At 53.7% G+C, this 16,028-nt stretch overlaps 8 protein-coding genes across 8 annotated transcripts; 5 read left to right on the top strand and 3 right to left on the bottom strand.

The window, feature by feature from the left end:
- Positions 1–286: 286 nt before the first annotated feature.
- KRE9_2 (Cell wall synthesis protein kre9 precursor) lies at positions 287–1,137 on the top strand (the record flags this gene model as incomplete). The annotated part of the gene is made up of 2 exons (XM_064842998.1): positions 287–1,015; positions 1,075–1,137. The coding sequence occupies 2 exons, from the start codon at positions 287–289 to the stop codon at positions 1,135–1,137; spliced, it is 792 nt and encodes a 263-aa protein (XP_064689422.1).
- Positions 1,138–1,731: 594 nt separating this feature from the next.
- Positions 1,732–2,199, top strand: LTS14_010321 (uncharacterized protein; the record flags this gene model as incomplete). The annotated part of the gene is made up of 1 exon (XM_064842997.1): positions 1,732–2,199. The coding sequence occupies one exon, from the start codon at positions 1,732–1,734 to the stop codon at positions 2,197–2,199; it is 468 nt and encodes a 155-aa protein (XP_064689421.1).
- A 1,364-nt stretch (positions 2,200–3,563) lies between these two features.
- MET13 (methylenetetrahydrofolate reductase (NAD(P)H) met13) lies at positions 3,564–5,576 on the bottom strand (the record flags this gene model as incomplete). Its single annotated transcript, XM_064842996.1, has 1 exon — positions 3,564–5,576. One exon carries the CDS (start codon positions 5,574–5,576, stop codon positions 3,564–3,566), a length of 2,013 nt encoding a protein of 670 aa, XP_064689420.1.
- A 649-nt stretch (positions 5,577–6,225) lies between these two features.
- LTS14_010319 (uncharacterized protein) lies at positions 6,226–7,005 on the top strand (the record flags this gene model as incomplete). Its single annotated transcript, XM_064842995.1, has 1 exon — positions 6,226–7,005. One exon carries the CDS (start codon positions 6,226–6,228, stop codon positions 7,003–7,005), a length of 780 nt encoding a protein of 259 aa, XP_064689419.1.
- A 1,899-nt stretch (positions 7,006–8,904) lies between these two features.
- LTS14_010318 (uncharacterized protein) lies at positions 8,905–9,980 on the bottom strand (the record flags this gene model as incomplete). The annotated part of the gene is given in 2 exon segments (XM_064842994.1): positions 8,905–9,700; positions 9,715–9,980. The coding sequence occupies 2 exon segments, from the start codon at positions 9,978–9,980 to the stop codon at positions 8,905–8,907; spliced, it is 1,062 nt and encodes a 353-aa protein (XP_064689418.1).
- Positions 9,981–10,433: 453 nt separating this feature from the next.
- Positions 10,434–11,322, bottom strand: LTS14_010317 (uncharacterized protein; the record flags this gene model as incomplete). Its single annotated transcript, XM_064842993.1, has 2 exons — positions 10,434–11,030; positions 11,125–11,322. 2 exons carry the CDS (start codon positions 11,320–11,322, stop codon positions 10,434–10,436), a joined length of 795 nt encoding a protein of 264 aa, XP_064689417.1.
- Positions 11,323–12,147: 825 nt separating this feature from the next.
- On the top strand, positions 12,148–13,212 carry LTS14_010316 (uncharacterized protein; the record flags this gene model as incomplete). The annotated part of the gene is made up of 1 exon (XM_064842992.1): positions 12,148–13,212. One exon carries the CDS (start codon positions 12,148–12,150, stop codon positions 13,210–13,212), a length of 1,065 nt encoding a protein of 354 aa, XP_064689416.1.
- A 907-nt stretch (positions 13,213–14,119) lies between these two features.
- Positions 14,120–15,512, top strand: LTS14_010315 (uncharacterized protein; the record flags this gene model as incomplete). The annotated part of the gene is made up of 3 exons (XM_064842991.1): positions 14,120–14,136; positions 14,236–14,816; positions 14,884–15,512. The coding sequence occupies 3 exons, from the start codon at positions 14,120–14,122 to the stop codon at positions 15,510–15,512; spliced, it is 1,227 nt and encodes a 408-aa protein (XP_064689415.1).
- Positions 15,513–16,028: the final 516 nt, after the last annotated feature.

Genomic DNA, 16,028 nt, shown 5'->3' with positions numbered 1-16,028 from the left:
AGCATCCGTTAGTTGTCTGGAGTTTTTGTCCTCACTTTTTGAGACTGCTGCTGCAGGAACGCCACCGTAAGGCTGAGGATCGGCTCTATCCGCTGCCGATGCTCCGGCCAAGCCACCTCCACGCAATGCATCTGATCTCAGCGAGTTGGCAAACATCCACATGCACACTTGACATTGCTGCCGATTTCCTCCTCCCTCACCTCTGGACAACTCTCTCAGACCACCATCAGAGTACCAAGAGTTCCACGATATTGAGCGCGACACCGCGCTCCACCACTAGTGCGCCATGCGGCTCTCCCCCATCGCCATCCTCGCCGCCCTTTCCCAACTCGTCCTCGCCGACGTCAAAGTCACAGTCCCAGCAGCCGGCGCCTCAGTACCAGCCGGCTCAATAACAGTAACATGGACCGACTCTGGCGTCGCACCCGCATTGTCAGCCCTCACGAGTTACACGATCCAACTAGTCATAGGAGGCAATGATGACAGCACACAAACACCCTTGATCACGCTAGCGAATGCCGCCTCCTTCTCAGCCGGAAGTTCAGTCACAGGGACGGTACCTGCTGGTGTGGCTGGCAGTACGACGAATGGGTACTTCTTGAAGTTTACAAGTGTGGCTAGCGAGGGAGGCACAGTGATAAATTACTCCTCGCGCTTCACCATGACAGGCATGACCGGCACCACGCCCGCTGCGGCACTCACGGCCGTCCAGGCTCTAGGAGGCAGCAATGCGGGTCCCCCGACAGTGAACAGTGTCAACAACGGCAACGCAGCTGGTGGAGCGGGCGCAGCAGCAGGAGGAGCAGATTTCACGGTCCCCTATCAGCTACAGACGGGCCTGACGAAATATGCGCCTATGCAGCCTGTCCCAGGCACGAAGATCACGGCCAATAACTTTACGCCGCTGCACCCTACCAGTGCGTATACAATTGCGACGACTTGGATGCCGAAGCCGAGTATTGCGACGACTTTGACGGCTAGTCAGACGTTTAGTGTGAGCAGCATGGAGAATACGGTGAGTTCCTCTTCGACTAGGGAACGTGAGTCGGCTGTTACTGACGTTGTTTGTGCTAGGCTGCGGCTCAGTCGAATCCCACGGGCGATATGGCCAAATTCTTGAACAGGTGGAAGGACTGAACTTATCCCGTGCATCTCGTGATATGCCTTTGCATCTCACAGGCGTAGATGGGCGGTTCGGAGTTCAAGCGATATGTATAGCACGGATTATGCTACGGTATGTTTATTATTACATAGTTCCTTAACAAATGGCTGCAATCACGTGCCGTTTCTTTCGTTTAGTTTACTGGCCTTCACTTGATATCTATGCTTCTGCGTGCTCCTCGAACGCCTGACTTCGCATGGCCTAGCTTTCTCTTCGTGGCTGTATAATCTGAAGAATGCGAGAGGCGTAGATCCGCGCGTGGTCAGGTTTGCTTGGACCGCTTTCGCCACGACTTTCTGCTCCCGTCTTGTTGATCTTGCCCTCTCTACCTACATGTTCGATCATCGATCATCGATCATGGTCACTCATGGACCAGAACATTGTGCAGTCCGCCTGGATGCCTGGACGCATATATTGGAGTCTGACAAGCACTCCATTTGTATGGCTGGCACGATACGGCTGGAGCTGGGCAGCTTTGCAGCTTCGCCAAGAAGCTGTCGTTTTTTAACGCTAGATGGCAGCATATCGGCAGACTGGATGAGCTCCTAGACAACGCGATCAAAGCCACGATGGCAGATCATGAATTACTGGACCACAAGAAACCGCTGTCGGCCTACACCGTCGCGGCTCGCATGTCTTGGGCAGCTCACCGATGCACCACTCGGGAAGAAGATCAGGCATATGGTCTGTTGGGGCTCTTCTCTATCAAAATGCCACTACTGTACGGAGAAGGGACAAAAGCATTTCTGCGTCTACAAGAAGAGATTCTGAGGTTGTCAGCGGACCTGTCGATTCTGGCCTGGCCTGGAGCGGTCCATGGAGCAACCAAGTACAAGCCGGATCTGGCTCGCAGTATCATCGCCCATAATTCTACCATGCTCGCCAGAGTCGAGGGAAAACTCACTGGCGTCGTCGCCAGGGGGCCGGACGATCTTTTCGCACCATCACCGTTATTCTTCCAGAACATGGGTGACATTATACTCGATCCCCGCCTTGATGATAGGCGTACATGCAATTTGACAAATACAGCTCTATAAGTGTGCCTACCAGAAATTCGACAACCTGATGGTTCACTTCTGCAGATCTTTTTGGGATGCCGTCACAAACATGACATAAGTTCGATGTTAGTACTCTGCTTGAGATCGGACAGTGGGTATTATGTCATGGAAGAAGAACGACTGGTGCAGGTACGCCTAACCTTCAGCGAGCTACTCCCAGATCGGACACTGGAAATTCCTAGATGTGAACGGCCCTATTCGGGACCGAAGACTAGTGATCTCTGGCGGCCGCAAATCCGGCTTGACTTACTCCGGCCTGGGCCATTTTATATTTTAGATCTAGAACCTGCTATGGATTACGACAATTATGCTCAGGTATACAACCCCCAACGGATAAGACCGCCCTCATGTGGTGCGCATCCGCTTCGGTATCACGAACAGCGATAGCGTTGTTGAGGTCGTGATAGCCTATGATTCTTGCCTATTTGCTAGTGCGTGGGTACCGAGTCTCTCCTTCATCGCTGATCTTCGGTCTGTCGATAGTCTGCGGCCTCTTAATCATGATCGGGCAAGCATGCAAATGTGGTCGGATGCCATACACACGATAAGACTCCACGGGGCCGGTTCGTTGGAAAACCTCGACTTGCAGGATTCTCTTGGCTCGACCTTACGTTTATCGCTTCGACAAAGAAATCTTGACGATCCTCTTGTGCTGAGAATGAGCATCGTGAGCGAGTGACAGAAAGACACGGACCTAATGCTTAGTGATGGTGAAGATTGAACCTCTTCGCCATACTGAACAGACTTTAGGCTCACAATGGTGTCTATCTCCAGTGACAGATCTTGCTCGATGCTGCGATTAGGCACAAATACTACGGCCCGATGCGAAACTGAAGACGATGTGGCTGGGCTCACCATACCATGGCCACAGGAATACCTACCGCTTGTACCAGATTTCGCAGTACAGCAGCAGTGCAATGATGCGTGCACAACACACTCTAGTAAGGCCATCTGCTCCACTTGCCTACGTACAGAGCGGTCTAGCTCGTTCGTGTGCCGGTCTCACCTCCATCGCGAAAAGAGCAAAAAGCAAACATCAACTCTCCCGGTTGAATGGGGGTATCTCAAATCACGCACTCCCACCTTCCAGCCCCCGCAACTTCGAACCATAAACGCCTTGATTTCTTGCTATTTCGACAGCACTTTTCTTTTCCATGTCCCGATCTTGGTCGACAAGCGCCGAACCACGAATGTTGAAAGCCGCCTGCCTGTTGAAAAGCAGAAATGTGGCCGTGGTCCTGTCTCTGCCCGCACACACCCTTGTGCTTTTCCGTGGTTGAAACATAGAACGCCTTCGCTAAAACCTAACCCGTCTTTCTTCCACGGTTGGAGTAGAAGAGTGCTCAGTTCTTGAGCTCGCCGTTGCCGTGTCCGTTCGCCTTCACATCGGCGCCGTTGACGACATTATTCCCATCCGGCACTCCGTCTGTCTCTGGCGCGGGACCCTTAGCATGACCATTCACACTCCTGTCCGGAAGCGCTTTATCCTCTGTCTTCAAATCTGCCTCACCGTTCGTATGACCATTCACATGTCCATTCGTCTTGATCATCTCACCACCAACCACACCATCGACCTTCAACCCCTCAAAGAGCGGGAAGATGCCTCGCTGGCTCCTGAAGTCATTATCCACGATGTTGACCAGCGACCAGGTCTCCGTGATCTCCCTGATTACCCTCCGCGAATCAGAATCCTCATCATAGCATTTACTCCACTCTGAACCAAGGTAGTAGAACTCATCTCGCCATGCCAGGAAGGACACCGTTTCCACGATAGTAGGCTGCACGATCTCCTTACCAGGAAAGACACCCCAGGTCACGGCGTTGGGTCCACTGCCATCGCCACCAGGAACGTTTGTCTGAAGTTTTCCAGTGCAGGACACGGCGTAGTATGTTATCTCCGGCTTTGCGTTCATGCGTTCCAGGAGTGTAGATAGGAGAGAGGGGTGGACAAGGACCTCAAGATAGGCTTTCTGGTAGACGTAGCCGTTATTTGGACCCCAGCCGTAAGTCGAATGGGTCGATTTCACGCCATCAACTGCGGGCTGAGAGTTGATAGTCAGAAGACCCCGGCTATTGAGATCAATCAAGTCCTTCCGCAGGACGTCCGCTTCGCCGCTGATAGGACTCTCGGACCACGGTAGTGTCTGCACTTGGCCTTTCATGTAGCCTACGAAGAGATTGGCGATTTCTTGCACGTTGTGAGGACTACCCCAGAGCTTGCGGTTGGCTTCGTTTGTACCTTTCAATCCGATGCCGTAAGCGTCCAGGCTACCGAAAGCAGGGGAGCGCGAGTCTCCCCATCTACCGTTAGGAAATTCGTCCCAGTCTTGTGTTCGGGCTACGTAGCTTCTGTTTCTGTTTCGCCAGAAGATTGGTCGGACGTTCTCGTCTCGCCTGTTCAAGCCCAGGGATTGTCGCCATGGTAGAGGCTTGAGATCTGGGTTATGCGAGTCCGTGGCTGGTGTCATCTCTAGCTCCTCCAGTACCATCTGCGTTGAGGCGGCAAGGTTCATGGTATAGAAATGCAGATGCATTGTCGTCCCACTATCCAAAAGTTTCCGACCGAAGTCCGCAATCAGATCTTTGCCTACGTCTCGTACTCGTGCATCGTCGTTTCTGACAGGTTCCAGCTTCTCCAGCCAGTCTGAAGGAATCTTACATTGCGTCCAGTTCGCTCGCCGCAGAAAGCTGTCGTACGTCTGGATGGGCATGATTCCTGGAATGATCGGCACACTTTCCGGGATCCCAGCCTCCCTGCACTGCTTCACCCATGCAATGAAAATATCAGCATCGTAGCACATCTGCGTCACAATGAATGTCCCTCCTGCATCCACTTTTTCCTTCAAATAAGGGATATGTGCATCTGCATCCGTCTCCTCGTCACAGCCTTCGGGGTATCCGGCAATGCCAATGTCGAAGTGGTCGCCGTACTTCTTCTTGATATACTTGATCAGATCCCTAGCATATCTGAACGCCACGCCATCACCTTGCTCCCACTTCTCCTTCTCTCGAGGAGGATCTCCCCGTAGAGCAAGGATGTTCGTACACCCAGCTTTGTATGCCTCCTCCAACGCCTCGTCGATCTTTGACACAGCCATATCCGTGCAAGTCAGGTGCATGCATGTCTCCAGACCATATGCAGATTGTGCCACCTTCACCATCTCGCACGTCAGGTTGGACATGCGTCCACCAGCTCCCCATGTTATGTCGATGAAAGCAGGACCGAAGCCATGCATACGGTCCATTCGATCATAGAGATTCTGAACGCCTTGAGCGGTCTTGGGAGGGAAGTATTCGAAAGAGTAGGTTGGGCGGTTTTCGGCGTGGGCCGCCGCCAGCTTTTTGGTTATGTGCATGGTGGGTGGCTGGGATGATCACTAGGTTGTTGGGAGACTTCAGTGTAAAGAAGGAAGTGAGGGCGAATGGTGTGGTGTTTCGGGAAGATATTCTGCAGCTTGCAAACTTTAGCAAACAACACTATGAGGCACTTTGCGGGACATTTTGTAACATCTCCATCCAGCCCTATGCTTACCTAAAGGACAGTCTGATCGATCCTACGAGGACCAAGGCCACCCAGAGTGAGCGTGAATGCCTTGAAGGAGTCGTTATGCAATGCAGTGCACCGTCCCGTTGAACAATATCAAATGATCGTCGTCCCGCTCAGATGGCCGAAGAACTCTTGTAATCACTCAATTCCTTGCCGCCGTACAATGTCATCTCGTTCAGGTGCAGACAGATATCAGCAAGACATAATTTGGATTATTGGTTCTTCAAGGTGAAGAAGTCGTTGATATGCTGTCAAAGCTGGACTCGATGAGCAACGATTTTCTTGGGTTGAAGACGTACCCCACACTACTCAGACGCCGATCTCGCAGATGTCTCCGGGCGCACGTGATTGCTGGATGGGGAAGTATGGTGGGGCAGAGTCCAGACGACACGTTTGGTGAAGTTCAGAGCACAAAAGTAGAATACATATAGCAGTATATTTCATTTCCTGCTGCAAACATGCCCCCGATCCCACCCCAGCGAGAAAAGAGGATAGTGGGCACCTCCCTGAAACTCTACTTCGACCTACCGAGTACACTCAACTACATCGATGCCGTCGCCCAACTCTCATCTGCGGCAGAAGAAGCCAACGTCGACCTCTTCGTGATCCCGGACTTCGTCACTCTTCTTCCTGCTGCGGAAAAGCTGAAGAACACTTCTGTACAGCTGGGAGCTCAGGATTGCTGGTATGAAGACAGAGGTGCTTTCACGGGCGAAGTGAGTCCTGTCGTCTTGAAGCAGGCCGGTGTGAAGATTGTAGAGATCGGGCATGCAGAGCGGAGACGGCTGTTTGGGGAGACGGATCAGGATGTTGCTAAGAAAGCCGCTGCGATAGTGAGGAACGGGATGGTGCCTTTGATCTGCATAGGGGAGAAAAGTAAAGGCTCCGGCATCGCCTCAGCAGCCGTAGGACAAGCCGTCAGCGAATGTACCACCCAGATTACTGCTGCACTATCTCAACTTCCAAGCGAGGCGGAAGTTATCTTGGCGTACGAGCCTGTGTGGGCTATTGGTGCCAGTGAACCGGCGGGTGCGGATCATGTGGTGGCTGTTACGCAGCAATTGAGGGCTTTGATTAAGGGAACAGGGAGGACGGGGAGGACGAGGATATTGTATGGTGGGAGTGCGGGTCCGGGTACGTTCGGGAAGCTGAAGGACGGGGTTGATGGGTGCTTTTTGGGACGGTTTGCGCATGATGTTGGGAACTTGGGGAAGGTTATCCAGGAGATGAAGGCCTGAGACCCGAAGGAGATGCGTGAGGTGGTCGCTAACGCGTCTGCTGATGGTTCGTCTGACAGCAAGTGCGCTGCGGTCCTCGAGGTCACTTCTTCTTGAAAGTGAGTGGCACTCATGTGGCATAGCTCTGGGACGGTCATGGAACCACTGCTTCTTCCCAAACTCTGGTCGAGCTCCTTCGACACACGGTCAAATGACAAAATTGCAGCAGACTCAGTCAAGCGTCTCTGCCACTACGGAAGGTCTGCAGCTACAGACCTAGCAGTCTTGCCTTGCCTTGAGGCCCGCCAGATGCTCATGGTGGTGCTGATGAACCCTCATTCCATCTGGCGATCATTGCGTCTGACGATGTCGATCTAGCCTCCGGCCGTACTATGATGTGATAGATCGACTATCTGCCATGGGGAAAGTCTTGAACCCTGCAAGTCACGGAGCAACACAGACTGGCCGTCAGGGAATGCGGAGCACTTCTGGCGGCTCTACGGAGGATAACAGTCCATTATCGCAGCCATGGCAATCAGGAACGACTGCAGACAAGAGTGTTGATAGTCATCACAGCTTTGCAAGGGCATACATGTGCCAACATCACCCTGCGAGCAGTTCAGTAAAGAGGCACTGGCGACTCTGTGTTGACTCTGCCCAACGCCCCCCGACGCCCCCCCCGACGCCCCCCAATCTGCTTGTCAGTCTCCCAGCGAGAATCTCCATATCCACATCGCTGGTCACACATTAGCTGTACCTGTCGGTCAACATCGGAAGACTCTCCCTAGCGCCCGTTCATCTATTCGTAGCGTCTGGACCTCGAGCCACCACCTCGTAAGTACCTGGTCTACCTGCAACCATACCATCGATCTGCTGAGATTTGCAATCCTTGTACCAGCACTTCTTAAACACATATCCGTAATCCCAAAAGCGACAAACGTGATTGGAGTCGTTATGTGCACACGCAAGGTGAAGCATTAACCAAAATTACCTCTGAGGAGAGTTTTGCCATCCTCTCCTGTGTCGGCCTTGCAGATGCCTTAGCGTAGCTCAGTGTAGTGCTCATGATGACGAGCATCACAGAAATCGTGAGGGCATTCTATGAGAGCCACATCAGGCGCTCCGTGGTCTTGTCCCTCGCTGCTGATCCAGGCTGTGCTGTGACGCTGACATTGGCGCTGGGTGAAGACGTAGATGCCGGCGCCTGTTACGACTAGTCAGCTTGACACAACATAGGATCTTCCTTCCGGTTCTCTTACCGAGTTGTTTGGTACCGAACGATTCGTCTTTGGGGCATCAAGGACGTGGAGTAGGCAATAAGCCTCGTGGCAAGACGAGCCCTCTCGCCTTGATTGAGGAGTAGTAGTCATGGGTCGCAAACTTGTCTAACCTCCGTAAGGCTTATCTCAACGCGGTCAGTGTCGTCGGCCATATTTGTGTTCGCGGGATCCGCGGACCCGTGCGTAGCGTGGTCGCTTAATTTGGCAGAAGAGTGATAAGAGCAGTCCTTTATATATGACGCCGAACAGAGAAGGAGCTGGAACTACGACCGGTGGAAAAAATGATCTCCGGTCACACACACAGGCTGATTGGTCTGCTCAGATCGGGAAAGCACGCAAACCTTGTTCCGTTGCTGTGGGAAACGTGTCTTGGTGGCAAGTAGGGCAAGGGAGCACGTGTCTTGCTAGGATTATCACAGCGCGGACTTTCGGTGTCAAGGATATGCTAGAGCTATCCGTTTAGCGGCACCGTACCGATGCGTATAGATCAGTCTTCCTGTAGTGCCGCTAAGCGGCACAAGTAGTCCGCCCCCCATTCGAGATCGCACCCAAGGACAACACATGAAGACCGTACCCAGTCACCCACAAGCCACACATCGTTTCTTACCACACGGCTGCGCCAAAAAGGGTGCGCAAGTACTCAGCGAGAAAAGCTCGACGCACTCCTGGTCTGTAAGCTGCGTGCACCCTGGAGGTGACCCGCGTCTTCGGCCGTGAGCCCCAGCGTCGGATCGATCATCGCACCTTCAGCATTTGGAAATCTATGTTGCGGAGTAGGAAGACCGTTGAAGGACAGTCTGGCAGATGCCCCGAAAGTCTTTTCGCCAATAGTACCGTCGAATACGAATGGTACGCCACCCTTCCCATGATCACCCACACGCGGGTGAGACTCCTGACCCGCACCTGTGATCCTCTCGACAATGTAGGCGCCGGGCTCTCCATTGCTTATGGCTGTAAGTTCCTCCTCGGTGATATGTCGGCGCACACATGCTGCGATGGTCGTTCCCTTGTCGTACCACTCATTTGTGCCCAGCTTGCTGCGGTGGCAGTGAGTAATTTGGGCGAAGAAGCCATCTTCACCGAGCCAAAAGCCCCGGTTGCTGGCAGACGAGTTTCCACCGCAGTGATAGCAGCGTAGCTCGACAAAGCTGTTGCCGTTTGGATCGCGGATGATGGTAGAGTTGGCTGCGAGGAATTCAGCCATATGCTGGCTTAGTTCCTCGACTGGCAGGCGGAGATTGGGTTTGCGCTTCTTCTCGCGCTTCGGGCGAAGAGGATCCTGCGCCAAACCCGATCCAGGAGCGCGGTGTGGAACTGCTGCGAAGGCGAGTGCGTCGTGCGCTGTGCCATCGCCTTCTGCTTCGCGCTTCGAGAGACGTGCAGCTGGTTCATCGTCGAGTGAGATCAATGTCGACTTTGTGCACGATCGTGGCGGCCTTGCTCGCCGTACGACTGCCCTCGAGCCTCAGCTTGAACGCGGCTTCCTCTTTCTGTGTTCAAGGTCGTCAGTATAACGTCCGGGTGACGGACTGATGCGGATGTAGTGACCTGACTCAGTTGCTCGACGTGCTTTTCATCGGCATCCAGCAAAGTCACCTCTGCGATGTACTTTTGCTGCTTCGCATTTTTTTGACGCCTCACATCGCGTACCTTCGCTCTATAACCTCCCATGATCGCCTTGTGCGTGTCGAAGTCCTCTCTCGTGATGCTCTCCATCTTGACGGAGCCTTGAGGGAAGTGTTCAACGCTACTGTGGAGCGTGATGTTAGGCCAAAGATCGTGAAGGTCGTCAATCTGCTGATGTAGCTAGCTCATGATGTTACAACTTTGGCGCCAAAGCTATTGAGATTGCAGACCCACTTGCACATGCTAGATGGGCGATTATTGGGCATGCTTCGAGGACCTAAACATATCAAGTCTCTCCACGCTGTAGCACTTCATCAAACGTTGTCCCAATGGCTTCGTTTGCTACGTGCAACCTCGAGCTCGGTGCCAGGAGAAGGTACTTTATACCCATCCACATCACCTACCCTGATGCTCTCGACTTCTTGGTCCGACAACACATGGTGCGAAGCCATCTCGATGATGTCTACCGTACGATACCGCTCTCCTTCACCGAGTCGATCATCATGGCTATGCCTGTAATGGTGCATCATACCCAGCGCGCCCTTAAACAAGGTTTTCGCCACAGACATGACAGCGAAGCTCCACCCATCGGCCGTTTCTATTTCGAACAATGGTCGGGAAGTCTGGAACGATGCCTTCGAAATGCTTTGTGTTGCTTGAACCGGGCTGTCTATCCTTTCCCGTGATTTGCAAGTTTCTTGGCTTCGCCGTGATTGTGTCTTTAGGGTCTGGCGACTCAGAGCGCCCGCGCTTTGATGATTGTGGCTTCGTAGCTGTGCGCTTGTCCATGGCCGCGAAGTCCGCATCACCATCGTCTTCTGGCGGGGAGGTAGGATCATGTCGAAGTGTGCCACCGGTACGTTGAGGCCCGCTGCTTCCACGCTGGGGAGCTTGGTCACCATGCTGAGGAGCTTTATCATCATGCTGAGGGGCAATGCTTCCTTGCTGACGAACGCTGATTGTATGCTGAGGAGTGTTGGTCGCATCCTTCGCAGGCACGACACCAACCGGAAAAGTCTCTTGATGCTCGTCACTGCTTTGAGCCCCTGCAGCTTGAACAGTGGCCACTTCTGGCACACGAACACCGGATTTGTCCGCGCCTGAAACTAAGTCACCATTTTCTCGTTTCATCTCAGGCAGCTGTTTTGATGAAGCTGTCACAGATGCGCAAAGCTTCGCCCTGCCACAAGTTAGACACAACTCAATCACCTGGAAGAGGTATATGACCACAGACCTGCATCGCCACCTCAAGATCTGCCCGTTTCTGCTTGAGTACCGCAAGATCCGTAGCTATGGTCTTACGACGCTCAGCGACGGCTTCGAGCTCGCCTTCAGCACAAGCTTCGTCCTTCATCAGCTGCTTGATCTGTCCTCCGTAGCGGTCCAGTCTTGTCTTGGTGGACTCCCAGATGGCAAGGAGATCGACTGCCATGTTGACTAGTGCTGGATGGTGGTGAAGACGATGGGTGCTTGGTGTTCGATTGTGGCGTGGTGTTGTTGCAGAAGGTTAATGAAGTCGTGGATTGGGTCTTGGAAGGGCTCGGCAGTGTGTGAAGCCATGAATTAGTATGTGCACTGATCAGCGGTGAAGTAATCGGAGTGAAGTCAGAGCCTGCGATAAGTGACGAAGTTCTCAATCCAAAAGCATGTTGCATCCCACATTGTTCTGGGTGGTCAATCGGCCATCTGCGCTTCACGTCGCGCAGCCCGAGGTCTCCGGCTGAGCTATGTAACTCAAAAGTCGTGTTCAACGATCTTGTCGCCGACTATGACCAGTCCACGACCAAGTGAAGTGAATGGAAGGACCCCACAATAACGTGACCCTTTCCGGAAAAAGCTAGCGTCACGCACCTCACACTCCAGCGAGCACTTCCGCAGCTGCCGCCTGCTGCACGTTCTTCCAAGTCGCGCCTGCTAAATGTGAAACACTAGGAAATCTACTTTGCGGCTTCTTGTAGACACATTCGTATGTACAGAGTCGTGTGATATAAACTTGATCCGCGGTGACGATGTAGGTAGGAGGAAACAAGAAGGTAAAGGGGAAGATTACTTAACTTGGACACTTTTGTAACCAGGAATACCAATATCACGGGGTAAACGAAAGCTCATGATATCCAACCTGGACCTGGCCAGCGCAATAGACCGGCGAAGCGCGATCGCCCTCAGGAGAAACGAAGGAAAGAACTTACGCAAACGAACCCAGCATCTTCATCCCTTCACATCAGTTCCGAAAGCCACTCCAGTAGAAGTCGCAGCAATGCCTCCAGCATCCACTCTAGAGCACGACTCGCCTTTGTCAGCGCTCCAGCGCGAAGCCGAAATGGACCTGGACAGTGAGGTCGAAGACCTTCTCGACGCAGGAACTCGCACAGATTCCGGGACGAAGATGCGTGCATGGCGGCGGAACGTCGATCAGCGGGCGATCGAATCAAGCGAAGAAGCAGAGGATGGCAATGATGATGATGATGATGATGATGATAATGAGAGTGATGTCGCCGGGCCTGGCGGAGATGATGATCCAGCGACACCACGCAGTGCAGGACCGACGCACGAGCAGATGATGCAGATTTTCCCTTCCATTAAGCAGGCAGCCAGCACCACCTACGGAATGCAAGACCTGGAGCCTGAGATTGCCCGCCGACCGAGTAAGCTCAAGCATAACCGCTACCAAACCCACCAACTCCGCCACCTCAGTTCCACCAAAAGCCAAAGCACCACCCTCCTCTCCTTGTCAACAATGATGGGCCTCTTCGCACTCCTCCCGGGTGAATTAAGGAATACCATCTACCGCCTCGCCTTCGTCCCGCCACCCTCCCACCAACCCGTCCAAATCACCGGCTCAGACCTCATCTGCGGTCTAGGCGCTTGCGTTCATAGCAAAGCTTCCGTGGCGGCGCCGGGTATGGCGTCGACGTGTAAGAAGGTTAGGGAGGAATTGATGCCGATTTATTGCGCGGAGAATGAGTTTGGGTTTGATGCGGTGATGGTTAGGAATCGGTGTGTTGGGGCTTGGTTAAAGGGGTTGGGGGGTTATGCTGGATTGGTTAGGCGGGTGGGGGTTGATGTTTTGGTTTTGGAGCGGAGGGGTGGTGTTGGTGGTGGTGGTGGGGGGATGGTGGGGAGGATGGGGAGGATTCGGGTGGAGTGTCCGATTGCGAGGGGGGATGGGAGGTTTGAGGTGGGGTTTAGTGAGATTATTCCGAGGGAGAAACTTGAGGCTAGTGAGTTGGAGGGGTATGTTGGTAAGATGAATGATGAGGTTTATGTTGATGGGCGGGGGGGGTCAGGTCGGGAAGCTGTGTTGGTTTTTGGACAGCGATGAATTGGCTGAGTTGGTGTTTCGATGTAAGAAGTGATCGGATCGGCACAGAAGGACATGCTGTTCGTCAATTTATGGGTCGTGTATCCTGTAGAGATCCATTATGGGAGGAGCAGAGGTTCGATGATGGTGAGATGCAATGGGATGCCATGGACCAACGGTGGTTCGGGATAATCTCAGGGACGGTGGCAATACCGTGGCGACCGACGAGGGGATCATAGGAGGCTTTCAGTACAAAGATGGATAGGATCCAGGATGCGTTGCAATCGATGCTTCGTCGTCTCAACCCTGAATTCGCTTCCTGATTATGATTACCAGCCACGATATTCTTGGCTTTAAGTTGGCACTAGGCGGCCCGTGTGCGGAGGAGCCGTGTCGGAGTGTGCTCCAAGGTTTCCTCCCCGGCCACTGGGTTTTGATCAGCTTCACCGGCTTCAGGTCGAGCCAGATTTGGGCATCATTAGCTTAGGTGTAGAAGATGATCAAGTAGACAGCAGTGCATGAGCACAACAACAGCTTTGATATGTAATGATCGCCGTCGCCTCAATGGTGTAAATTGTGTAAACTGTGTAAACCTTCATCCGTTGCCAAGTGCATGGATGAGAGAAGCACAGACCTCCCCGTCAAACGAAGCTCTCCAGCCTTCCGACTTTCGCGATCCCCAGCACCGTCACTTTCAACAAACCACCATTCACTCTCCTGCCATTGGCCATACCACTTCGCTACCAACCTCCTCCCCTCGGCGTAAGACTCCACGATCTTGCCATCATTCACTCTGCGGCCTAGATTGTCTCTCTCTCCCACGCACTTCGCCAAAAAGCCCGCTTGCACACCACCGGCTTATTCTTGTCGCGGCGCATTTGTAGCTCTCGTCGCTTGTCGCATCTCCCTCTTCTCGTTCTTGTCTAAGATGGTGTTCTTCAAGAGGTGAGTCTTCCATCCTATCCTACCAATACTGTCTCACCGCGACGACCACATTGAGGTGCTAGGTGTGTTGCATGCTGACATCAACCTCAACCTCATCAGACTCTCACGATCCCGTTCCAACAGCCAAAGTTACGTCGATAACCAGTACAATAACAACAACAACAACAACAACAACAACAGCCCGCACGATAGCAAATACAACAGCGCCTCCTACGACGACTCCAAGTTCGCCGACGACAAGTACAACGTTGCTGGGGAGCGCGACCGTGAGGACTCCCGCCCAGGCTCATCGAGACAAGCCAACCACCAGAACGACGGCGTACTGGGCAAAGAAACAGGCATGTACGCGCGCCAGAACCAACCCACCGAGGTCGGCTCCAACACACAATACCAAAGCCCGCCCGTGAGCGCCGGTGGTCCACGAAGCGGCGGGCAGCAAGGCGGCATGTCAAACGGCTACGGCAGCTACGACAGCGGCATGAACTCCGCCGCCCCCAAATCATCCCACGAACCCGCGCCTGATCTCCTGCTGCAAGCTTTCAACCAGGCGCTGCGGCCTTATACGAATAAAGTCGAGACGCTGGAGAGCGAGATTGCGGATTTGCGGGCTTATATCGATCAGTTAGAGGCGCAGCGGGGCGATGTACATGCTTGGATTGATAAGAGGGGGTTGAGACCTGGTAAGTCTTGTCATAACCCCGCACAATAAAACACTCGATCCACGTACTGACTAGAATGCGTGATCAGACGTTCCCCCAAGCATCGCCCACCAAATGGACACCTCCTCCCACTCCTCCTCCCCGACCCACGCCGCCGCCACCCTCAACGCCCAACTCGACCGCAAAATCACAATCGTCAACTTCGACCTCCATCGCCTCCAGGACGATCTCAACGACAGCCTGCCCACCCCTTCCTTCAGCGCGTGCATGCTCAAATTCCTCCCCGATATCGCCCGCCTCTCCGGCCTCCCCTCCGGCCCGCGCTACGCCTTCGACCTCCTGCTCAAATTAGGTGGGAACTTGAACTCCCACGGCGGACTGGAAAGTGGGGATGAAGACGATCTGGCAGAGCGCCGGGCGTTCTATTCCCGGTTGGATAACGCGATGGTGGAGATTGTGCGGGGGAGGTTCCGGGAGGAGGGGGAAGGGTGGGGGGTGCAGAGGGAGATTAAGCGGATTGAAAAGACGGGGGCGTATTTGAGGAATTGGGGGGTTGAACCGTATTTTCCGAGGACGTTGGAGGTTATGAGGGATGGGAGTGGTGCGGGTGGGGGGATGAGCGGGAGTGGTGGGGTTGGAAGTGGTGGGGCACATCTTCATGGTGGTGAGGGGGTGGGGGCGGGTGCGGGTTCGGCTTCGCCGCCTACGTATCAGTAGGATTGTACGGGGGAGGTGAAGCAGCAGGATTGTAATGGAGTCAGGAACTCTGAGGTTGGCGGTGGGGTGGTGGTGGAGGTTGGGCAGGCGAGGGTGGGGGTGGTGTGTACGCCTAGGAAGGTACGGTCGGCACCGCCTGGTGGTCGTGTGGGTGGCGCGGGTGAGAAGCGGCGAGTCAGTTGGCAGGATGGTGGGCGCTAAGTCCGGCACCTTGACTTCGCTCATTACCCGCTAGCCGCCGTCGGTGGTCGGGAGTGGGAGATCTGGTAATGAGGAACGAGGACGTTGATTTCAATGATGCGTGCGTGGAGTTTGGCGAAGGCGTTCTTTGGGGTTCGGTATATCGAATACGTCAGGGCTACGCGCAGCGCTCAATGCAGTGGATTGGAGGAGTCGAGACGAAATTGCTTGGCGGTCCTTGTAATAAAAATCTCTTGCTGTTGAGAGGTCCTCCGTACTTAAGGGCGCGATACTTAAGCGAGCGTACAACGGCTAATGACATGTACTACAATGGAA

The sequence above is a fragment of the Recurvomyces mirabilis genome (assembly GCF_035927965.1).
Source record: "Recurvomyces mirabilis strain CCFEE 5264 chromosome Unknown scaffold_40, whole genome shotgun sequence".
Classification (NCBI taxonomy): domain Eukaryota; kingdom Fungi; phylum Ascomycota; class Dothideomycetes; order Mycosphaerellales; family Teratosphaeriaceae; genus Recurvomyces; species Recurvomyces mirabilis.
Note: the sequence above shows the minus strand (reverse complement) of the source record. Positions and strands in the feature narration are given on the sequence as shown.